The following is a 25,289-nucleotide window of genomic DNA, read 5'->3' as shown; positions in this document are numbered from 1 at the left end:
ATTTGGATCACCCAAACTCTGTGAATTTCTGGAGATTCACATGCTCACCTCCGTGCACCTGGATCCATGCCTGTCTCCCTGCTTTATGGAAATTCCTGTGGGCAGTGGCAGGATCTGCCCAGGTTACATGGTCTAGTCTCTAAAACAACAGGGTGCAGCAAGGGCTCCAGGCCAAGCTGACCAAGTCCACTGCTGAGGGCGTAAAGGGCCACCTGTTCTGCCATCCTGTTGCTTTGGCCACCCACCTCTAGGTGGCCAGGGCTTGGTCAGAGAATTTAACAGAACCAAATAGCAAGTGAAGGACCAACAGGGCCTCTGCTCCCCAATAACAACAATCTCACGCACACGTGCAAAGTTTGCTCTTTCCATCCGAGGCTACGTCATGGTTGCGTGTCCTACTTTATAATGAGGACGCTGTGGCCCTCAGTAGGCTAAGCATCCTGACCCACCCAGGTGCCCAAGTTGTCCTGACTCAGAACCCAGCACCCTTCCCACACATCAGCAGGTCTCCATGTACCTGGGGCCCTCAAGTCTGGGATGAAGAGGGGAAGAATGGCCTGCAAGGCACAGCTTTGGAGGGAGGTGGCCTGATTCTACTGGTTCACTGGGAGGCTTGGCCTGGGGACACCACATACATAGACACTAGGTCAGGAAGGAAACCCAGAAGCGATCTGATTCTTCCTCTTCAGCTTACACAGGAGGACACTGAGGCCCAGATGGGAAGAAAAAAGACCAAGACCAGAATCTGACCTCAAGAGATGGGCCAAGCAAAACAAAAAGGGGCACTAGGACTGAGCAGCACGAGCCAGGCTGGCACTGAGAAGGGAAGCTGCCAGCCCTAACCAGATCCTCGCCTATTCGGAGTTGGTCTCAGGTGCATCCTTCGAGGGCTGGACCCAGGTGTCCAATGATGAGGCAGCACACAGTGATTCATGGTATCTTGAGCTCAAGGTTGACACAGACCTCAGAGGCCACTTGAGCTAGCCACCCATATGAGACTTAACTATTTTTACATCACCTCCCAATGCTGGCCGTCTTGCCTCTGCTTGGATATCTCTAGGATGGGCAACTCGCTGTCTCATTAGACAGCTTCACATTTATTCAGTGGGTTAAAAAAAAAATCTCAAAAGGATTATGACTTTGTTGAGCCTGTTTCTCTCCCTATGAAAAGGAAAGATTGGACTGGGTCACTAGCTTTCCAACTGGGTTCCACAGAGGCCTCGGGTTTAAAGGAGGTACCTCCAGAGCTGCTGTCGGAGAGAGGCAATGAGGGCAGAAAGTTGAGGCCCAGGCAATCCACAGGCATCTGGGTTGTGAGGTTTTGTGGAGACCTGAGCCTCAATCTTGGAGCCAGAACCTAACTCCTGTGGGTGACACCAAGGGAAGTCCATGAAGAGGAAAGTTGAGGCAGACAAAGGGGAGGGGGTAAGAGGCGCCCCTAGGAAAACAGGTTTAACTCTCCAAGCCCTTCATCCCAGCCACAGCACAGGGGGCTTGGCCAAGTTCACTGTTTACAAAAGCACACCTCCCAAAAGCTGCCACAACCTGCTTCATGGAGCCAAAGATGCACAAAACCTCACTGGTTAATCACAGGCCAGGTCGGCTGTGCTGGGGAGTCTGAAAATCAAGCTGAAGCAAATCATGGCTGAATGGACTCTGGAGAGGATGTCCTGCACAGTGGTTAAAACAGGGCCTCGGCCATAAGTCCGACAACTGACTAGCCAGCTGGTTGCCTTGGGCTGGTTAATTAACCTCTCTGGAACTCAGTTTCTTCATTGGTATAATGGGCGCCTACACATCAAAGGGAGATGAGGAGGTGCCAGGAAGAATTCGCATCTAATGCTGTAAACAAGGACAAGAGAACTTAGCAACCACCTCCATTGCCCTTGCTATTATTATTGACTAACCTGTCATTTCATAAATAGGTATAAACAGAGGCAGGGAACGTGCTGCCCAAGGTCAAACAGCCAGTTTGCCCTAACTGCCCACTCTAAGGCTCCTGCTTCCCAGGGGCAAACTGAGGCCCAGGGATCACTCAAGTGGCAAGTGGCCCTCCCAGAACTGCTTGACTCCAGCCTGGGCTCCTTCTGCATGGCACAGAGGCGCACAGTCTCAGGCAGGGAGAGCACGCTCTACGTGGCAGCAGTGTTCTTATGCGCCAAAGGTACCTGCTCCATTACTACCCCATTACTAGAAGTTACATGCACACACGCACATAAATGTTCAGCATCCAAAACCTGTCACCCTAAAAGGTTCTTCTGCCACTCCCTGCTCCACTGCAGCCACCAGCACCCACCTCTGCCCCCACCTCCCCTGTCAGCTCAGTGAGCTGCTTCCTGGAACATTTATGGCCCCAGCCTCTGTCCCTGCCATCAGTCACTGGTAACATTTGTAACACAAAGAATTCCAAGTCAAAGGGAGCAAGGTTATTACAACCAGAAAACGTACTGTTTAATCACCTATTTCCTTAAAAACAAAGAATGTGGGTAAATATGGGCATCGTCTCCAAGGGAGGAAGAAAGCCCGGAGCGGCAAATACAAGGATGTTTCTTTGGAGAGAGAATACATAGAGAGATTAACAGGTTCCTGGTGAACTCAAACTGCCTTGGACCTGACCCCTGTGGATGTGCCTCATCCAAAAGCCCAAGTCTCACATGACAATTCTACCCAGCTAAATGGCTACTCAACGCTGAGGTCCACAGCAGCACCAGGAGGAACCCAGCTCCATTCCAAAGATGCCAGGCAGTGGTGGGTCCTCTACAACGGCTCTCAGCAAATGTCCCCTCCCCCCTTCAGCATCCTGCCCCCATGTTCTGTAGATGTAAGTCTGACCCCCTCACTTCTACTTATGTGACCCCAGGGAAGTGACTTGTCCTGTTTCCCTCACCTGTAAAACAAGACAGCACCTTCTTTGCAGGGACATGGTGAGGCATGTGTGTTAAAGGGCCCAGGACAGAGCCTGGGAGCCAGCTTCCGATGGCTCCTGCCATTTCCTTGTGTCCCGGATACCCCAGCGCCAAACACAAACACTACACTTCCTTTGGTACTCCACCCTAAAGACTGCCCTGCCAAGCACAGGCACATTTGGCAGTCTGCCTCCAACTTACTGTGTCCTTGGGCAAGTTTCTCTTCTTCCTTAGACTCAGTTTCCCTGTTTTTAAACGAGGCTGTTGGGTATGGATGACCCTAAAGATCCTTTGCTGCTCTAACATATGAATATGCCAGTGTCCCAAAGTCACTCCTGTAACTGCCACTCCTTTAGGCCTAGGCTGATGCCTGCTGAATGCAAGAATGGCTGGAGCTGCAGGGCCAAAGCTCCCCACAGCTGGGCCTGAGGTCCTGCCACAGAGCTGTTGTTTCACTGAGCCCAGTGGAGGTGATGGGATGTGGGAGGTGATGGGATGTGATGGTAGGAGCAGTTGTTACAGTTCTGAGGTGAAGACTCCACCAGCAGACCTGGTTCCCTGAGTCACTGGAGAAGAGCAGGCTGCCCTTCCCTCAGGACCCTGGCCCCAAACATACACTCAGCTCTCTGCCTCCTGCCCACAGAGGCCACTTTGCCAGGAGGGATTAGGAAGATGGGAGTGAGGGCGAGGGGTGGTGTTCTAGGAGTGTGGCTTAAGTCCCTCTGGTCAATCACTCCTGGCCCTTCCCAGGGTGGCCGGGCATTCCGGAGGACACACTGGGGGCCAGAGAATCACTTTCCATGAACAGGAAAAGCACGAGGCAGAGTCCTGGAAGCAGGGCCTGGGCTCACACCCACATCCTTCAACAGTGTCCTACTCGGTCTCCACAGCGCTACGAGTTTCTATTCCGCATGGGCCCTGCATACACTAGGTGCTCTGTAAATGTCGCTTCCTTTCCCTTCCTTCTAATTCAGGAGAGATAAAGAGAAAGAGCTCAAAGGCATCATGAACACCAAACAGACTGAAGAGAGGGCCGCAGAGGGAGGCATCTGTACCCCAAGTCCCAGACATACAGGGCACCAATTCGCTAGGCCTCAAAATTAGGGGTGGCTCCCAACCCACACAAGTGCTCTTGCTTCTCTGGACTGCCCGCCTGGGCCAGGAGGACCCATATGGGGGTTTCTCCTCTGCTTGAGATCTTCCCACTAGTCAAGTCTGCGTGGCTGATAACCATCTGCCTGTGGTGGCTAATAATGGATGCTCTAGGCATTATCCTGGTGACAAGAGGCCCTCGGGATACTGGACACCTGACCACATTCTTTTGGGCCCCACTGCAATTGCTTTGAAAAGGTTTTGTCATTAAGGGCCGATATAAAAACAGCCACAGGGGGTAAGTCTCTGTTTCCTATAAACCTACCAGCTAGAGTTAGGCTGCTTCCAGCCCCAACACTAAGATTTCCTCATATTTGGACAGGGGTAATTTTGTCTCCAATGATCTAATCTGCGCCCTTCTACTAGGTAATGAAAGAAGGTGACCCAGCTTGCTTCTTTTATTGCCCTGGCTGCTAGGAAGCTCCAAGTTAAGTTTTCTATCTCAAATGCTATGTCTTTCTTTAGTCAGAAATTCCCGATAGAACCTCTCCCCCACTTCTCCCTAGTTACTTCTCTGTCCCTGTCTTCGTTACCATACTTGGTATCCTGTTGTCCAGACTTTCACTGTGCCCTGCCAGGTTTTTGCTGATGTGGGAGAACCGTGAACTGGTAAACTATGGTGAAGACTCAATGCAGTGCGGCCTCCCAACCACCACCTTGAAAACACAAACTTTCCCTGGCTGAGGCTTGCTGGGGACCATCCATGTGTGTCCAGGAATGGGCTCCCTGCTGAGTTGCAAGTCCCTGTGCCAACCGCTCTGCTTACCTGTCATGATCCTCTGGGCCTCGTAGGGCTCCATGTAGCCAGCACTCTCCCCCTTTCCTGCTTTACTCTTGAGATCATTCTTGGCATCAAAGGGATCTGAGTAGTCGTCAGCGATAATCACCTGCAGGGAGGAAGATGGAAGGGTGAGTCCACCTTTGGCTTTCTGCTTCACAGCCAGGCTTTGCTCCAACACACACAAACTGAGCCTGCGCCACAGCAGCAAGAAGGCAGAGGGGGAGGCAGGAACCAGAGCTGGTGCTCGACCTCAGGAAGCTCCAATTCTTGCAGGGGTAACAAAGGGACCCACACTGGCGGTGCTCTATTGCAAGAGAGGGGCCTCTGAGCCCGTACATGTAGCATGGCCTGCTCTGGGCACTGTGAAGTGAGAACAGAGGGGCTACTGGGTTGAAAGCGCAGAGGCAAGAACCTGGAGGGTGTCTTTGGGAATGTAAATTGCTCAATGTAATGGAATGGAAATGGAGGAAAGTTGGAAAGGAGATTGTGGAAAGCCTGGAAACGCTGACAAGCTCCTGGTGCTGGCTGAGGCATAGAAGAGCTTGTCTAGAGATAATTATGTTCAGCGTTCCATTTTCCCCCAAATCTGGAGCACAACCACGCCTTGGGTAATCAGACAACAATTTGGTGAGATCAACGCACTGCAAAGATGACTGTGGCCCCAGACAGGCTTAATGAAAACACAAAAGCAGCTCAGGGATGGACGGATAGACTGCCGGGCCAGAAAGGGTCTTGGAAGCAACAAATTGAAAGACCTTTCTGTAACAGATGGGGAAGCTGAGGTCCTGAGGAGGAAGGGGCTAGACCAGACCCTTGACCAGATTGTCTGCTCCCAGGGCCCTTCCTGGCCTCCTCACTTGTCTGTATTTCAGAAAACAGCAAAGTTTTACAACAAATGGATAGAGAGAATCACCTGTGGGTAGACAGTGGCGGCAGAGATGGGGGTCCCATGAGAACGTGAGAATCTGGGATTTGAACACTTCAGAAACCAAGCTCCGTATTTTCCCGTTCTCAGTTGGAGGCTAAGTGTAAACACGACAACTTCCCCTCCCATTTCCTCCTTCCTAACCTTTGTGAGGGGCACACTTATCAAAGGGGAAAGGACAGGAACCCACCAAACCTGTTCCCTTTTAACACATTCTAGCTCCACCACAAACCCACTGTGACTTCTATCATTATCTGCCCCTTTGGTCACACATCTGGCAAAGGGCAAGTCCTCGGCCTCCCAGCCAGGGCCACCCAGCTGCCTCTCTAGTGATGGGGTAGGTTAGCATTTCTCTCAACCCTTGGGGTTACATGAATTGTTATTTAAATTGTGGGTTTAATTAGAAACCACAGGAGCTTTCTCTCTCTCCCAGCTCCTGGAATGTAAGGCATTTGAGGGGCCTGTAGACCCAGGGGAAGGGAAAATCCCCCTTTGTCTGACCGGTGAATGGCAGCTTGTGGCAGCAGCCCTGGCAGGGTGAACAAGTGACCTCCAGCTGCCGGGAATGTGATGCCCGAGGAGGGACAGCGGGCAGCAGCCCTGTCACTGGCATGTAGCCAGGGGCCAATGGGAAGCACAGCACACAGCGGTCAAGCTTATCAGTTAAAGACTCAGGGCTGGAGCGCCCACCATCTGAGCATGTGCACCCCTCTGCCTGCCCCCTGCTGCCTTCCCTGCCACTCCTCCCCGGGTCAGGCTCTGAGTCCCAGCGGGGGCCCTTCCAGATGCTGACATAGTAATCGTGGCCTCTTTTGAGACTCACTGAGCTCAAATGACACCAGGCAGGGGAAAGATGGGGGCTGGGGGAAAGCTGGGCCAGGCAATGTCTTTCATTTGATATTTCTATTCTACCCTTTGTAGAACATACCAGGGAGAAAATTATACATGTGAGCCACTGTCAAACAGAACAGCTCAGACGCTGATCTGGTGTAGGGTTTTGTGTCTTAGAGTTCAAGAGACCAGAAGTCCAAAAGGAGAAAATGATGAACCTGCTGTGGCTGACATCTAATTTTATGTCTCCCGCTCCAGCCTTCCTTACTGTCTCCTTTCAACGTGAACATCCTCCATCTATTCTGCAGTGAGGAAGGGAGCACCTATTTCCCCAACAAAACAAAATCATTTGGGGGGATTAGCTGGGGAGGAGCACGGGGAAGGAGCTGGGCTGCAGTCTCTGTAATCTAGAAATCAACATCCCAGCTCCTCTCGGAAGTGCTCTGTAATTTACAAACACGGAGGCTTGCAGGGTATAAACCAAATCTTTGTTCGCCTTGGGACGGATCTCTGGGAGGCCTTTGGTGCAGCAGGCACTATCTGTACTTTCTAATTAAAATGAGATCTGAGCTTGGGCTGTCACGGGCCCCCAGCTGACTGCCCTGCTTACTTCCGTTTCAATAAGAATTTACAAATCCTAAAACCAGGAAAAGCCCCTAGTCTCTGCTGACATATGGTTCCAGTTATACCTGCTGACAGTTGAAAATCCTTCCGTTTAAAAAAAAAAGTTTAGAATTCTGTTAGTTTAAGAAGCAAATCGGAAGGTTCCTAAAATGTATATTTAATCAACTTGCCTTAGAACTTCAAAGTGAAGTGGGTGGAGGGGAGGGAATTTGAGGTTTGAGCAACCTGAAACTAGGCAAATACTCACTGAGCTGTCTGACCTTTTGCAAAATCATGTCCTGGTTTTTGGAAGTAAAAATTTAACCAGGTGTTAGGAGAGTTAGCCAGAGTGATGTGTGCTGTGCCACAGGCCCCAGCCACATGCACTGGGCACTGTGATCACTGTCTAAGCTGCCCAGGGCAGACTGTAAGTCTGGATGGCTGGCAAGAGGTTTGAGTAAAGACTGCTGATTTTCTCAGTTTAAAAAAAAAAGAGAGAGAATAAGTTTCCCCAGATGTGAGCTTGGATTCCTGCTGGGGTTGCTTTTGCCTCAGTTATCAGACAAGTCCCTCAAATCTAATTGAACAGTTCAACTAAAAGGGAGCCAGCGGGGACTTCTCTGCAGATTAAACCACCTGGGCATGTGAGAAGCTTTCCTTGATTTTGATCTTGAATTGGCAGAGGCCTGACAGGGCATCAGACCCCTTCACATGGTTCCAACTGGCAGGTGCAGAGCTGAAAGGGGAACCAGGCTACTGGCCTCACAACTTCACTATGGAGCTGAGCAGCAGCAGAAAGACAAAGGCTATGGCCCTGGCCGGGTAGCCCAGTTGGTTAGAGTGTTGTCCCCATACGCCAAGGTTGCGGGTTTGATCCCTGGTCAGGGCACATACAAGAATCAACCAATGAATCCATAAATAAGTCAAACAAATTGATGCCTCTCTCTCTCTCAAATCAATTTTTAAAAAGACAAGAGTTATCACTAAACCCCAGGGAAGCCTTCTTGCTTTCAAACAAAACTGGAGACCCCAGGTCAACCCAGTGCACTTAAAGGACTTTCACAGGCTCATAAAGCAGCGAAACTGGGGGTGCTTGGGAGACCTGCTCCACAATCCCCTTGTTTTATAATATGGCCCAAGGCAGCCCAGAGGGTTTGACAATCCCACCCTGCACTCCATCTCTCTGATAGGGCTCTGAGAATCAGCTCCGAATGCCTCCCTTCTGTTTTGCACACACTGCTCACTCCCTTCCATTGGTCTGGAGCCAGGGTGTTTTTATCATGGGAATTTAGCTGTGATAGGAAGTTCATCCCCAAAGGGAAGTACTAGAGGAAGATGGGTGTTGCTACTTGGCCACATATCCATACGCTTTTGCAAGACAGCAGCACCTGGGTGGAGAACTGGGCCCTTTCCATGCATGTGTTCTTGGTGGAAAGGTAAATTGGTAGAGCCACTTTGAAAGAGAACTCTCGACAGAACCCATTAAAATCCAGAAAGATACATGGATTAACTCAGCAACTTCACTTCTCAGTATTTATTTCCAAATGTACACAAGGAAGTATGGGCAAAGATGCTCGCTGGAGCAAGTAATAATAAGTTGCAAGCACCTGCTACATCCACCCATAGGGGAATTGCTAAATCATGCTAGGTCCATGCTATGGAATATTACGTAGCAGGTTAAAAAAAAAAAGCACGAACATAGTTCTCCACGACATAGCTTGAAATAAAAGGAAAGCAGGCTGTGGAATGATAAATACAACCTGACACCTATTTAGGAAAAATAAAACAGAAACCTGTGTCTCTAATGTAAAGAAAAGGCCTGGGGAGATACATACTTCACACTGACACCTCCTGTCAGGGGGACGGGACTGGGATTGGGATGTTTACAGGAAATCAAAGGAGACTTGTCTGTAATGTTAGCACATCTTCAAACAAGGAAAACCTATTAATGTATTATATGTAAAACCAAACTTTTAAAAAAGCACTCTTCTTCACAGGCTATTTTTGCTACAGTAGATAAACTGTTTCCCAAACTTGCCTGAAGATAGGAATGGCTTGGAACGCTGCTTAAAAAAACCAGATACCTACCCCCTAATAATGTGTATATTTAATAAGCAACCCAGGTGATTCTTATCAGGAAAGTGTGGGAAATGTTAAGCTAGAGCCAGACCCCTCCCCACTACTCTAATACAAAGCCTCCAGATATGACTCTGGATTTTCACTTTTCCCAGATATGTCTCAGTCCTGTTCATTAAAGTGAAGCAAGAAGTGGGTGTTAAATGCAGCTCTCTCTTGCTTTCCTTCCCTGGGAGTTGACAGGAGTAAGAGATGACCCAACATGCCTTGGTCCATCTCCAGAATCCAAGACGTAGAGGTAATGGCATCCTCTGTGCAATCCTGAGGGCTGGCCCTGGATTGAGCAACAGAGCTGTGCAGGGGGAGAGGCCATGCAAGACCCTGCCCTGCCCAGTGAGGGGAGCCTGGGCCCCGTGCTAATCCTGGCCATGAGGATGTGCAAAGCTGTCTGTTCTAAGGCATAGACCCTTTCAGGCCAACTCTCTGTGGCTCTCAGCAAACCCTCCAGGAAGATCCCCGGCTCTAGAAAGGGCTAGTGGGACTGTAGAGGAGGCACAGCTAAAAATCACTCAAACCTGGTAAAAGCAAGGACCAGAGAGGTGGAACAGCCATCACCTTCCAGGAGTGGTGACCTGTGCTGTCCCCACTACCCCAAAGGCACCTCTTCTGAACTATACAGTCACCTTCATGTGCTCTGCTGTCTGTGGGAACTGGCAGCTTGGGGACCCAGATTGGCCTTGGCTGGACGAGGCAAGCTAAGTCACCCCCTCTCTGTGCTGCTCTCCTTTAGCTGGAAAGTGAGGGGGCAGCACCTCATGAGGTTCTGGGTCCATTCCAGGCCCATGACTTCTGTCTGCTCTATGCCAAAGAAAACTGCAGAGGAACATAGGAACACACCTGGGAATGTTCTATACCATCCCAGCTGGACCATTTCCTTATCAATTTGCCATTAAGAGTGTACATTACTTTCCCCAACAGTTTGGGGGGCATGGATCTCTTTGGGAATCTGATAACTGATGAAGGTGTGGCTCCCTCCATCACCTTTATATACGCTTGCAAAGTGTTGGGCACATTTCAGAAAGGTCAGGAGCTCCAGGTTAAGGCCAAGCCCCCTTGCATTCGAGTCACTTTAAAGAACAGCTAAAACGAGATACACTCTTTTCTAATCCTCACCTGAAGATATGTATGTGTTTTTAAATTGATTTGAGAGAAAGGGGAACGAGAGGAGATTGGGGGGACGGCACGACATCAATGTGAGAAAGAAACCAATCAGTTTGCCTCCCATATATGCCCTGACTTCGGATGGAACCCGCAGCCTAGGTTGTGCCCTGACGGGGAATTGAAACCTTTTGGTGTACGGGACGATGCTCCAACTGAGCCACCCAGTCGGCACACGAGACACACTCTGCCTTAGCACAGTGGCAGGTGCTGACTGTTGTAATTCAACACACGTTACTCACCTGGCTAAAAAGACGGTACAATGTGTGACTGGCCTGCCATTAGGCTGGGGAAGGAGGGGGAATGTGAGAAGGACGGTCAGGTCCCTATGTCTTGGCTTGCCAGTTAGAAACCCAATAGCCACAGCCCTCCAGAGTAGAGGCAACCTGGCCCTCTTCCGCACTCTGGGGATCAGGAGGGCTCCTTGAAGGGGAGCAAACGGTGTGCAGCCAGGAGGCTCCATGCCTCTGTTCCCCATCAGGGGGCTGGGCAGGCTGGAGTTCTGGTTCTCCTTTGGGACCCACCATGACACAGGCCCTGGCAGGCCCGATGTCCCTACAACAGAGACTCTGTTGCCATGCCAACCAAGATATGGCATGAATGAAATAGGGATTGTGGATCTGGAAGAATTCCAAATGACCAAGGGGCTGCCCAGAAAGAGCAGCGGACAGATATTCTGCACAGATCCAGAAACTATACAGACACAAGCTCAGCGAGTCAGGGAGAACATCTAAGCCAATAAAGGGTCACGGGACATGCTCCCTGGGTACCAGAACTCCTGCCATTCGGGTATCCGAGCAGAGGCTCTGCTTTGGGTAGAGATCAGACTACTAGCTATTAGCTACCAGCTGCCCGTGCTCTGTGTTTTCTCAGCACAGATTCAATGGCCCCAAAGCAACACCCCAGTTGCAAGGAATGCCTAGTAGGTGGCTGTCTGCAGAAACCCCAGTGTGGCCGAGGTGGGTGGTGTTTCTGAAGCCCCAAGGCTGACCAATGGCAGCGGGGCTGCAGCAGCTGCCTGGGGCTTTGCAAATTCACAGAAAGGACCCAGCCAAGCAGAGCTCCAGAGTAGAGCTGGCTCTACTGCACCCTCGCTGGTTCACTCTGGGCAAATTGCTTTATCTCTTTGAGCTTAGGCAATTCCGTGAAATGGGGCAAAACTGTTTGCAGCCTCAGCTTCACAGGAATGTTGTGGAGAGCAAATGATGAGATGATTTGGGGACGTGTCACCAGTTTAAAAAGAAAGGCTCTGGTGCACCTCCTGGTCACTGGGGATCGAACTAAGTACTGGGTCTCTGCCCACTGAAAACTTAGTGGGGAAGACAAACCAAAGATCTGAGAAGAAGGCCCCAGTGACCACACAGAGAAAACTGGCTGCAATCAGGCATGACAACAACTGTCAATCAACCACAGAAACAAAAGAGTTTATGAATGATCTGTTTTTCCCCTTTTAGGTTCTGGGTAGGATGCACCTCCTAGTTAGGGCCCCTGGCAAAGAGGTAGAGAACCTCTCAGGACCCTCAGGGCCACCCTGCCTGTGTGCTGGCTAGGGTGCTCCTGGTCTACGGCATGTGTCCGAGGCTCCAAGGGGTCTGCAGGACCGACTGTAACCTTGCTGGGGAACACTCCATTCAGAGATACAAACAAGCACTCTCCCACCCCCCACCTATCCTTTCCTTTCTCTGTCCCAGCTCTGACCATCACAGACCAACTCTCCTTACAGGCGTGCCAATAAATCATTTCTGACATGGTAAGGAAGTTAATTTGGGGAAGATTAATTAGCTACATTCACACATTCAGCTGCAATTCCTGGAAATCAGATGGTGGGGAGGGAACTTATTATCCACAGCAACCGAGGTCTGGCTGGTTCCTTGTCTCTTAAGGTCTGACTCGCCCATGCAGAATCACCTCGAAGTCCTAAGTCCCTCTTTCATGCATGGATATCAAGTGCTCTGCCCTCAAAATCCCACTGGTGGGGAGCCACAACTTCATAATGCTGTCATCTGGGACAGTCATCACTATTAAAGTGGTCTTCATCTGGCAGCTGACATCCACTCTTGCAGACCTTGCTTGGGTGCTGTACTGTAAATGCTTCTTTACAGACCAGGCACACGGCAGGAGGAGAGGGGTGTTGCCAGTGGTCTCCACTGGTCTTTCCAGTCCTCCCCCTCCCAGAGCCACAGATGCTTGCCTAAGACACCTGCAGGCTCCAACTTGTTAGGAAAAATCCATTCCAAATTACAGCCTCTGCCAGCTCCTCTCTGCTTCCCCTCCCAATCCCCGCCTCACTCACACCCCACTCTCCTTCAGTTTAACCCCGTGGAGACTGCTACGGGTCCTGGGTGTAAGGCTGCTGGAGTGGATCCTGGCCCTTCCCTCTGTTTATCCTGAAACCTCACTATTAAGTGGTAGGGACTAGCTTTTCAGCATCTCTCAAGCAGTGGGAGGTTCTATTAATTCTGAAACAGCTCAATCCCAGAATTTCTTAACTGCGTTCAGTTAGGGCCTGTGGATGGAGAATTCCGTGCATCCCTCCTAAGAACAGACACATCCCGGGGTCTGCAGAGTAATTACAGGTGAAGTCAGAGCTGAAAGGGAGATGGTCTAGTCTGGTGGGTTTCAACAAATTATGTGTGCAATTCATGCCAAGGAAATCTCACAGGAAACCCCAACATGCACCACTATCCGTAGTCTGAAAAGCATGAATCCATTGGGGATCAGGAGGCCCAGAGGGGAGGGTGAAGGTCAATGCTAGAAACAGGTAACCAAATATTTCCTAACTCCCAGGTCCAGACTGTGTCTGCAACACCTGTATGGCTGTCTCATTTTTTTCTTAGTCATTCCTAAAATTTTCAGGGTATATCCACCATAATCATTCCCCGGGGAAAGCTCACTAGCACCTCTTGCAAAGACTACCACCCATCCCTGCAGACAGCTCCCTGTGGGAGGCCGTCCTCAAGCCAGCCTTGGTCCACTTGGGTCACCTACTGAGCCTCCCTCTCTTCCCCAGAGCTCTGGCTCAGCACTGCTCAGCCCTCCAGCGACCCCGTCAACCTCCACCCACCTTTCCAGACAACCCTTTCTTCCCAGGCTTCCTGCTCAAGGGCCTACAAGTGTTCCCCCTAGAAAATGCTCTCAGACCAGCCCTGGGGTCAAGAAGGGTAAGGTCAGGATTTTCTTCTTACCCTGGCAGGGCACTTAGGGCTGGAAGGGTCAGAGAATGTGTCATCAGGAGAGGGACACAGGATCGTTCTGTGCCTCAGCTTCCTCATCTACAAAATGACAATGGGGTGAGGGCTAAATGAGCCAATATACGCGATGTACCTAGACCAGGGCTGGGCACACACAGAGTGCTCAAGAAATGTCAGGTGCACTTGTCATCTCAACACAGATTCCCTGTGTTGATCTCAACACAGATTCCCTGTGTTGCGGAGGAGGAAACCGAGTGCTGGAGAGGGGAAGGGTCTTGCACAGCCACCTGGATACCCATTAATAGGATTAGCAGGGTGATAAAACCAGACTCCCACCACATCCCAACTGCAGGAGAACCTAAGCCACTTGGCGACCTATGTATTTATAGCCTGCCTGCTTCCAAAATGGGTTTTAGACAGCTGTATTCAAGTCATCTTTCCGGCTCAGCCACTGCTCCTTCCCAAGAAAGGCTGGGGAACGCCCGGGGCTTTCTCACAGTAACAGAAGGCTCTGAGCACCAAGGACAACTTGGGCAGTGTACTCACAGGAACGGTATGTAAAAGAAAAACGGCAGCGCCTAGAAGCCAAAGGCCTTTTCTGAGAGCTGTGGTACTTTTAATAACCAGGCGTGCATGCCCCACGCAGGGCCTGGGAGTGAGCAGAAGTCATGGAGCGAGGGGGCGTCTCCTGCCATGTGCTGTGTGCTCAGAGCTCAGAGCTGAGATTAGGGGGAGAAGGCACTCCGGCCTGGTGCAGCCCATGTGATCTGGGCCCGCACAGCACGTTTCATCAGCAATAGTGACACAGGACCCGGACTAAGTGAGGGGTCATTTCTCTTATGAATGGGGCCCATTAGGATGATTCGTGCGTATTTCCAACACGAAAGCTGCCTTTGTATTGAGGATGGGGCATAACTACCACCACTGTATGTGAGGGGGTGCCCAATTATGTTCAGCTCAATAGTGAATGGTGATTCACTTTTTAAAATAATGCCATCTTCAGTAACCAAGCTCGATGAACTCTTATGTGCAGTCCTCCAGGCTGAGAACCTGTCTCTGAACCCCAAAGTACTTTTTCTCCTATGTACTTGGCACCTTCTCATGTACTGTGCCAGGCGATGGGCTCTGAGCTGCAATGCAGCGGGGAACAAAGGCAGGGCTGTTCCCCTGCCCTTGTGGAGCTTCTGGTCTCCTGGGAGGACAGCTGACCATCCTGGGGAGGGCAGGCATGGTCAAGGACGGGAGTTACTCAGCTGTTACGTGCCAAGCAGAGGAGTGAGGGCACAGGTGAAGTTCATTTATCCTTTGCCCTGAATTGCAGCTATGTGCAGGCCTGTGAGGTGAGTTACCTGAGGATACCCGCTATGAAGTCAATAAAAGAGGTTACAAAATCTTTACTGATTTAAAAAAAAAAGTTCTTGGCACCTCAGCCATTGACAAAAATTAGGTTTCAAAACAGTACTTAAAGGATTCAATTTTTCTAAAATATATCATACACGAGAAAAGAAGAAATGTCTTTTATGTTCATAGAAAAGGAACTAGAAGGTGTACAGTACAAGACAGCACACGTCCAGAGGTTTCCATGAAGCTGGAGGTCCAGACACTGTTCCCCTCCTCTCTCCAGCTGGGCACCGTTAGCTGAGTCACACTCCCTGCCAGGGCCTCAGTTTCCCCATCTGTAAGATGGGAAGGGTAGAGTGGGTCTTACGAAAAAGAGGAGGGGAAGAGACATGGGATCACAACATGAAAAGAAACCCAATTACCATCTTTCCTCACCAACATTTTCTCAAGGAAAGAACAATAACAAGAAACATTACAAAGGAAACAGAATAAAGCACAGTCCTTTTAAAATGAATGGATTTAGCTTCATAAAAACCTCCCTAACTTTTCATTTTCCTAATTCCACCAGAGATCACTATGCTCTTAGAGCATGAGACCCCCATGGGTATGTCAGTCCTTCTGACATTATTTTAAAAACCATGCCCTCTTTTTGGTTTCAACGGCCTGGTGTACATCCACCATGAAAGGGCCCTGGTTTTCCTGCCCCTCTCCCCTCCTGGTGTCTCTCACTCTAGGGGCACATTCACCACTACCGAGTGTTGGTCTCCATGAAACACCAACATAGTGCTTGACAGTAGCCTCATGAATCAGGCATGAAGTGGCCCTAATTTATTAATGCACATTGTAAAGTCCCCTTATAAAATGGGAGGTCATAAATCACCAGCCACCGGAAACATTCTATCTTTAAAGGGAGGCCAAGGTATCCTAAACTAAATGCCAGACTTAGCCATTTCAAAAGAGCAAACTTTGATCCACTGCTGCTGTGTTAATCAAGTGACTGAGGCGGCCCAGCCCCTCGCTGATAACACAGCTATCACAAGACATCACCAACCCCCCACCAGCTTCTTCTCTTCACACACTTCTTTGCTCAGACCTCAGGCCATGTGAGACTGGAGATGAGGGTCTTCTGGTGCCAGGGTCTGAGATCATTAGGCCAGAACCTCCAGTAGCCTGAGCATGCTAGAAGATCAGAACTAGCAAGAGGTTTAGAGGTGATGCTGAGGATGGAAGAAGCACCTACTATGTGCCAGGCACTAGACTGTGTGCTTGTACATACATCGTCTTAGTTCATCTTTCTGACTACATCATTTTCAGATGAGAAAATCAAAACCCAGAGAGGTTTAGTAGCTTCCCCAAGGCCTCAGAGCACACAAGACAGTGCAGGTTTCAACCCTGGCCCGCCTCACTCCAAAACTTTGGCTCCTCCATGCCACCCACGGCCTGTTGCATGAGTTTCTAATATTCTGGGTCCCTTCCCGACAGCAGGAGGAAATCTCTGAAGGGAGGTTTCACAGGAAGATGAGGAAGCTCTGCCAACTTGGCTCAGATGCACCAACCCCAGGCAAGGGCCACCCCTGACACTCCCTCAGTCAGCTGGGTGCTGGAAGTCGCCCTTCCTCTTCCCATGACAGCCTCCCTGTGACTGGAGCACACCTGCAACCTGCCTGGGCCACACCTGGGAAGCAGGCACTTCCGCCTGCAGCCTGTGTGCCCCGTGCTCGGCTTCCAGCAGTTACCTCCCTCCATCTCCTCCTGCCTCATCCTTCCTGCCTGGGGGGTCTCACCTCCTCCTACTCCCCGCAACCTACCACAACAGAGAGCACAGGACAGCACGCAGGCTGTGCCCCTACATTAGAAGGAAGATTCACAGCAGGCAGGAAGCCGTGGAGAGGCGCGGGGCCAACCCCGCTACATCCCCAAACCTCTGCACATGGAAACATCACTCAGCACAGGAGGGGAATGAGAGCTGAAAGATGAACCTGAACCTTGGCCCCCTGCTTCATTAACAAGAGTTAATACTTGGACAGTGCCCAGCATGCAGTAAGTTATTGTTATTTTCAAAGTTGACTGTAAAGTCAGCCTCATTTTTCTCATTGTAAAGTGGGAAGGAATTTTATGGTAGAATTAGTTCATTTTTCATCTTGCTAGGGTAAGCCCAGCTGCATTCAGAAAAACCAAATGTCCACACATACAGTGTGGACTGGAGGAATTGGAGATGCTCGTCTGTAGAGAAGGCCCCAGGGTCAGAGGGCCAGCTTGAAATCCCTGGGCCTTCAAGCCCAGAGGTGGTGGTGATGTCTGAGAGAGGGGCCAGGAGAAACTCAAAACAATGTTTTCCTAAGATAAAAGTGAGCACTTCATCACCCCTACAGGTGCCCCATCATGTTCCTTTCTTAGGGATAACACAGGGTGATTTGGGCCACCTGACTGGGGCAAGGGAGGTCCGTTCAACCCACAGACCCCACAAGAATGCACTCCCTGGAGACATTTAAACCAATGCCCCAGCTTACCAGCCACTTGGAGAGGGCTTGGACTGGGTCCACCTGAGTGGTCTGGCTACACTCCCCTCTCCCCACATTTCTGTCACGCCCATCCTGTGATCCGTGGGCAACAGGTCTACACAGATGGTCCCAAGCTCCCCATCTGTCCTGGGTCGCATAACTGGAGTCTCGGGCTTACAGACTGGCTTAGGCAGGCTATACAGGTCCTGGCACCTTCACCATACCCTGGCTAGGCGAGTCTGCTTGGAGAGTAAGGCAGGGAGGTTTAATCAAAGGCTGCCCCCAGCCTTTTCCAGCCAAGAAAAATCTGCTGAAAAATACTGACACCCTCCCCAGAACAGCCTCCTGGATTTAAGAAGGGGAGAGGTGGCTTGGGTCTTAAAGAGAAAACAAGATTCCCATTCATGAACTCCCCACACCAAGGGCACCTAACAGGTAAAACGGGTTCTGCCATTGATTAATGAGCTGGGGTAATAATGGGGCTCACCCTTCGTTATTAAAAATATTAACCTCGTTCCTGGCCCAGTGATGTCATAAACCCAGGGCCCACGAAACTCTCTCACAACCACACTTCTCATCTGCCAGGTGAGGGGGCTAGGTGTGTGCCTCTTGTCCTGGGGACAAGCCAGGAAGGGACAGAGCCATTTGGGAATATCGCTGACCCTACACAGAGGCAGCTGCAGGTTGACAGGTGGGAGAAATAATCCATTACTTGCCATAGGTATGCAAGAACTCAGGGGTCTCAGCTGCCTGGGACCTTGATTAAAGTGATGTTATGCTCACATGGTCTAATGTGACTTCCCAAAAGCCAACCTGCCCAGTGGCTGTGTTGACAATGGTATAACCTTAAGACTCTCACCACTGGGAAGGAGACCATCTCCCTCCAATCTGCATAAATCTGAGGGTCAGTGGAGAATCACGTTCAGCTCTGGGCCCTGCACTTTAGTTAAGAGCTGCCACCAGGATGATAAAGAGCCTGGGCTCCAAGTCTCATGAGCATAATTAAAGAGATCAAGGAGTCTGTACGTTCTAGAGAAGATTCAGGGGTGTGTGCGCAGTGCAGGACGCTGGTTAATCCCTGTAACAGGAAGCAGACATGTTCTGCTGGGTAAGAGAGAGTACAATGAGGACTAATTAGTAGAGGTTATGGAAAATATTTCAACTCAGTTTTAGGAAGAATGTTTGATCAGACAGAGCTGTTCAAAATAGAGCAGGATAGTTTGGGAGGTAGTGAATTCCCTGCCTCAGGGATGTCCATGCAGAAGCTGGGTGAACACCTGGCCAGCAGAAGGACCTACACTGAGATCCTTTGTCATTAGATACCCTATGCTCCTCATAGGATTTTTATGGTACCCAAAGCATGGGACTGAGGGTAGGGGAGGGGTTGGTCAAACCTTATAAAAGTACCTCTCTCACTTTCCACAAGAAGCCCCAAGCCTTCCTGGTTTTAGGGCCCAAAGGGTGCTGCTCTGCAGTATGACTGGCTCAAAAGCATGTGAGGGTAGGAGGCCAGCCATGCCTGCCCTCAGAGAGGCGGCATCACCAGCCAGGTGAAGATGAGACACGCAGAAGGTACGCGTGAGCTCAGCATCTCCAGATGGCTCCAGGGTGGTATTCAGGCCACTGGAGGTGGGTGGGCGTGTGTGTGTGTGTGTGTGTATTGGCCTAAGCTAAGATTTGCCCTCTTTCCTCAACGGCATCTGATAGGTTGGGTGCTGTGGGAAAAGCACAGAATCAGACCCAAAACACTTTGGTTCTGGAATTCAGCAATGCCCATGGTGGGCTAGGTCCTGAGGACAGAAGGGCAACTATAGCTCAGCATCTGCCCTAAAGGAAGAGGGAGTCTAACAAGGGGGGTCAGCAAATTTGTTCTGTAAAGAGCCAAATAGTGAATATTTTGTTTACAGGCCACAGAGTCCCTGTGGAAACCACTCAACTGCCACTGCATGATAATGTGAAAGCAGCCATACACACAACTCAATGAATGGGTGCGGCTGTGTGCCAATAAAACTTTATTTACAAAAACAGGCAGCAGCTGGATTTCGACCCAAGGGCTGTGGTTTGTCTATCTCGGTCTAGTCCAATGGTTCTCAACAGGCTGCACACTGAAATCCCCTGGGGAGCTCCCATAAAGCACGAATGCCTGAGCTCCACCCAAAATTCCAATTTAAGTGGTCCCAGTTGGGGCCTGGGATTAGTGGTTTCTAAAAGCTCCTCCAGGTGACTGTACTGTGCAGCCAAGACAGAATCACTCATCTCTACCAGAAGATAGGCACGTGTAATCCCACTATTATCTTGCAATAATCCAAAGGGTTTCACAAACCCAGCCCAGGGGAAGTGACTCGCTGAAGGTCATACAATGAGTCATGAGACAAGGAATCCCAGTCCATGAGCTTTCCTCAGCTCACTCTCCTCCTGGAGCATGGGATACAGGTGCCTTCTAGCCCCTGCCCCACTGTTCCAGGAAGATAAGGATCTTGGAGAAATAAATACCAACCACATTCTCTCAAACTACTCTAACCCTTGCGACCTGGCCCTCTCCCCAGATCAAACCTCAATGACCTCAAACTAACATGGGAACAGACTACCCAACACATCTCCCTTTCTTTTGAGAAGCAGCATTTTCAGCAAATTTGAAACAGTTTATTAGCATCTGGGAGGAACAAAAGAGGACTGTAAAAACTGTATTTCCTCAGTCCTAACAAGCACAACCACAGGAAACTCTTTACCAATGACACCACTAAGGACCTGCCAAAACGTGCTGCCTGCTCGGAGCTCTGCCCACGCAGGACTTGGACACAAGGAACCACCAGAGCCCTGGGGAATGTTGCAAGAGCTTGGCTGAGGCTGGGCGGCCACTGGCAGCAATGATCTCAATGTCTACAGAGCAAACGTGCTCGGCAGACAGGGCAAACCCAGGCATCGCTGGCCTTGCAGGAGCTCTGCGGGTGGCCAGAGAGCCTCTGAGCCCCAGACTCTCCCTCCTCTCCACTGAGCCACAGAGATGGTCAGCAGCTTGAGAGAGCAAGGATGGGCCAGCACAATGATAATACAGTAAATACTGAGAGCAGCTACCAGGGGCAGTTCTTTGAATGCTCCCAACAACCCTGCGGAGTAGACTCTTACATTGTCCCCATTCTGCAGATAAGAAAACTGCAGCACAGGATGACTAGGTCACTTGCCCAAGGTCACCAAGGCAGTGAGTTACAAAGTCAGGATTCAAGCAAAGCTGCTCTGTCCCAGATTCTGGCTCCTAATGCTTTACTCAAAGGACTTTAAAGTGACTCTGCTGAGCAAATTCTCCCTTCAGAGACAGTGAAACAGACTCAGCAAGAGTGAGGGGCTGGTGTGGGCCACACACACAGGGGGTGGGGCAAAACCAAGTCCATGTGCTGTCCTTGGGAGAACCCTGTCTTTTCATGGAGAAAAGTCCTGTCAGCTCCTAGGACACAGCATGAGCTCACAAAAGGTGCGGAGGGTCTGCTTAACTAGAAAGAGCAGCTCACAGGGCTCTTGCCTGCTAGGAGACCCCATGTCATTCAGGAACTTCCTGCCCCACCTTCCTGGTAGAGAGGCCTTTATGCTTGTTTCCAAGGTCAGCCATTCCCTACTTCCCCACACTCACAGGAAGCAGTCATCAGCCCCCAGCTTACACCCTGCCTCGGTTTTTGCCCATCTGTGCCCTCGTAGGGCAGTTCCTTCTCTAATCACTGCACATTCAAATTCTACTTAGTATGCAAAGCACAATGCATGACAACATGAGCTCCTGAGCTAGATCTGAGTTCAAATTCTGATTAAGTCACCTTGGGAAGCTTGCTCAACCTCCCTGAGTCTCAGTTTCTTCATCTATAAAGTAGGTAGACTAACAGAGCCCACCTCAGTGCCTGGCAACAGTAGGGATTCCACAGTATTATCACCATCACTGACTCAACTCCCATGGACTGTCCTCTGAGCCCCTCACCCCAGCTAGAAGTGAGCTCTCCCTCCCCTGAGCCCCATAGTTCTATCTGCACCTCCACTCGGCCTACCTGGGCTGACTTTCGGCCAGGTTCTGTGCTGGGCTCTGGGACCCAGAGAACAAGACACTATTGCAGTCCAGGACGAGTCCCCAGGCTAGTCAGGGGAACAGACACAGGCTCACAAATAGCTGTGAGTGGCCAAGTGACATTTTACATCCTGTCATAATCTAACAAGATTTTTAAAAAAATCTGGCCGTCTTCCCATTGACTTAAGGCACTTTTGCTAACTCTAGACAAGTTGTATAAGAGCTTTTAAAAAAAAAAATCAGGTCAAACCACATTTGGAGAACTCTAAACGGCTTCCAGAATTTTCTCCCTCCCTTACGTTAGTCTGGGTTTGCTGTCCAGCTCCCCCCATCCTCCACTCTACCCCCCCACACATGTGCCTTAGCCTGAGCACTCCATGTATGCCAGAGCTCAGAAGCCACAGAACAGGGTGGGCACACAGGAACCAGGCATGAAGGGACCTCCAGACTCAGGTCTCTATCACAAAAGCAATGGACCCAGGAGCCCCAGGAACCCACACTCTTCGCATGTGCACTGTGCTTTACAGTTTCTGAAACCCCTCCAAGTCAGGGTCACTGCTCCCCGCAAACACCCATGAAGTCACCTTGCCATGTTTATTAAGACCTCCTAAACTCGGGGCTCTAGAGCAGGGCCGATGTCCACTCATCTTTCTGGTACTTGCATCTAATGCAGGGCCTAGAGCACAATAAGGTGTTTAGTAAGTGAAAAAAATGAATTTTATAAGCGAGAAAACTGGCTCAGAGAGGTTAAGAAACTTGCCCACAATCACACAGTAAAGGAAAACAGCAGGTCTGCCTGGGGACAAGGAGAAGCTGGGGCTGGGGCTGCTGAGGAGGAGGTGACAAGAAGAGTGGGAAAAGGCAGAAGAAGCCCCAGGGAGGGAGTGTCTGACCAAGAGAAAACAAAGACAGGCACAGGGAGCAGACTGGAGAGGGGCCAGAGGAAGTGAGGAGAGAGACACGTTTGAGACAGACTGTCAGCTGTGAAGAAATGTTTTTGAACTCCTGAAGCTTATCAGGCAGGCGGGCGTGGCGGGTGCGACAGCCCAGGACAACACAGCACAGGGAAAGGTTCCCAACAGACCGTTTTCTTCCCTTGAAGAAATGTGGATAATTTGTTGTTAGAATGATGAAGAGCATTCTTGGGATAAAGTGCTGTCAAATGCTGCTGTCGGCCTTGATGCCTCCAATATCATCTCCAAACCAGGTAACTGGAGTCCTAAAAAAAATCGGAACTCTATTCTAATTTGTCATTCCATCTAAATCAGAAGAAAACTGACAAAATGGGTTTACAAAAAAGTGCACTTTGAATAAGCCTAAGAGAAAGCCGAGTGCAAGACTTTACTGCAGTACAGGGATTACTGTCACTAGCCTGCTTGTGTTACTGCAGATCCAAAGAGGGGGCCATGCCCTGGGGCCCAGAACGCCATCCTACTTTGTGGCAAAGGACTACGGGAATGAATGGATTCCATGATTCTTGGCTCAAGTACTCTGATTTTACAACCTTCTGCCTCTTCCCACCCATACCCTCCCCTATCTACAGAGCAGAGGTCACAAAGCCACAAGGTCCCCTTGTAATCCTACTTCCTGTAGATGCCAGTCTGGCTTTTTGAACAAGCTCTTTAACTTCACCGCACAACCCACAGCCATCCAGAAACAGATCTGATGTAAGCAACACCTCAGGGAAGCTCAGCGGCCTCGGAAGTCTAAGACACCCCTGGCCCGGGGCCTGCTATCGACTGCCCGCCTTGGTGATGGCTGTGCCCAGTGGCTTGGGTCTGACAGGCCAAGCCCTCTCCAGGGTGGTTCACAGCTAAAGAAAGAGGGGTGAGAAAGAAGAATCCTGACAGGCGGCTCTTGACAGGAATCTGGCAGCCTGTGCCCTGCTCTCCACAAATCCCTAGGCCACAGTTTTATTTTGAGCCAGAATTGTTGGTTCGGGTTCTCAGGCCACATTCTAGAGCCGCGCCACAGACAGGGGTGTTGATAGCAGCCTGATCCTTGAAGTGTGGTTATTTGCAGAGGACAAGACTGGTTATTTGTACTCAGAAATTCACAAACCACCCCCATAGCTTTCGTCACTGAAGTCAGGTGGCCTCCTCAAACGTGCATTAGCACCTGGGCAGTGTGAGGCAGAGAAGGGACAGGACCAGCTCACCGGCTTCGGCCACCCTGCTAAAGGAGATGAGACCAGTGCTCCACACTACTGAGAGCGGGCAATCCTCCTGGAGGAGGTGGTGCATCTCCCTTGGGCCCAGGCAGAAGTGACTGCATTTGAGGTGAGAGGAGCAGTGAAGAGACCTGGCTACAATGTTAGAGGGCTTATGTGGTGGGTGTATGGCAAAGACGTGTAGAAATGGAGTTTGGGGGTGGATTTCGAGGGCTCTGCTTTGGGGATTTACTATAAACAGAGACTGTCAACACTGTGAAGGAGAAACAAGTACTCAGCAAGATGAGAAGTGGAGGGTAGTCCAGGAATGCACATCTGCCCCAGAGATGTTTATAGGCAATTTAACTTCCAGAGCACCTGGTACCTGGCAGGACTGGAACAGATGAGGTCTTAGGACAGTTATCCTCACTCAAGTCCTCTCTTCTCCAGGCTAAAAAGCCACAGTTTAGTCTCTTCAGCTAGCGATGAAGTGTGAAAGTACAGTCACCACCAGGTCTTTTGTTCTTTTTCCACACAACTGGAAATAGCCCCTCCATGTCTATACCCAGAAAGCCCTTTCACTCATCAGGACCCTTGTTTTCCCTTTGCCCACAAAGGCCGCATGTCAGCCGCCTTTCCCATCGCCACACACACGTGGGCTAATCTACCACCCAGCAAGGGGCTCTGTATGGGGGTGGGGCAGTTATGACACTGCACAGCCACACACGAGGCAGGCCAGGTAGTCACAACACGGCCCAGGGCATGACCCAAAGGTGGGGGGCAGAAGGGAGAGGCTATCAGAATTTTGCCAGGGGCAGGATCAGAGCCAAACCTGCATCTGTTAGGCAGGATGGGGCGGCGAGAGGCAGGGTGGGCATGCCAGCTTCGGGAATGGTCATGGGCAAAGGGGTAAAAATCTAGTGAGTTTAGGGAAGGATGTTCTCCACACGGCAAGAAAAGGAGACAGGGCCACTGGGGCGGGGGGGCTGGAATGCCAGGTTAAACCCGCTGCAGGTTCTTAGAAGCAGAGTGACAGGGATGTGATGTTGGCTGTCCTCCACCCTCCATAGTGGGGCGGTAGGTGGGGCCAGTGCTGGATGCACAAAGAACAGCAGAGGACAGAGTTACGGCGGGAGCCTGCCAATTGCCAAAATCTAGCCAGGGGAAGCCAGCTTTCAAATGCACTTTTCATGAGCAGTGCTTTGGGCCTTAGTGGAAACAACCTCATTCTCTACCTACTTCCTTTCTTGTTCTCCAATTTTCTCCTGAGTTTCTGAGTATGGCTCTCATGAGGAAGTCATTAGCAGGAGCAGCAGTCAGTTCTAACCACACAGCATGCTGGGAGTACCAAGGCAGATGAGGGGATGGTGCCCATGTCTGGCCTCATAGGCACCAGGGCACTGAATTCAGAGCAGGCCCTGGGGTGGAACCACCTGGACACAAATGCCAAGTCTGTATGGTGCTGGGTTGTTTTGTAAGTTACTCCCGTGCCCTGGTCCCCTCACTGGGGACAATAAAAGTATCTACCAAAAAGTGTTGTCAAAAGAATGAAGCAAAGAGCTTCACACAG

At 50.5% G+C, this 25,289-nt stretch overlaps 1 protein-coding gene across 1 annotated transcript in view; it reads right to left on the bottom strand.

The window, feature by feature from the left end:
• The window catches only part of SHB (SH2 domain containing adaptor protein B), a 124,277-nt gene that overhangs the window by 75,799 nt on the left and 23,189 nt on the right, over positions 1-25,289 (bottom strand). The window contains exon 2 of the mRNA XM_081150972.1: positions 4,825-4,945. Coding sequence (XP_081007098.1) covers positions 4,825-4,945 — 121 coding nt within the window. The remainder of the gene's footprint in view (positions 1-4,824; positions 4,946-25,289) is intronic.

Source organism: Miniopterus schreibersii (assembly GCF_964146895.1).
Source record: "Miniopterus schreibersii genome assembly, chromosome: 11".
Taxonomy (NCBI): Eukaryota; Metazoa; Chordata; class Mammalia; order Chiroptera; family Miniopteridae; genus Miniopterus; species Miniopterus schreibersii.
This window is presented reverse-complemented; position numbering and strand designations above follow the sequence as displayed.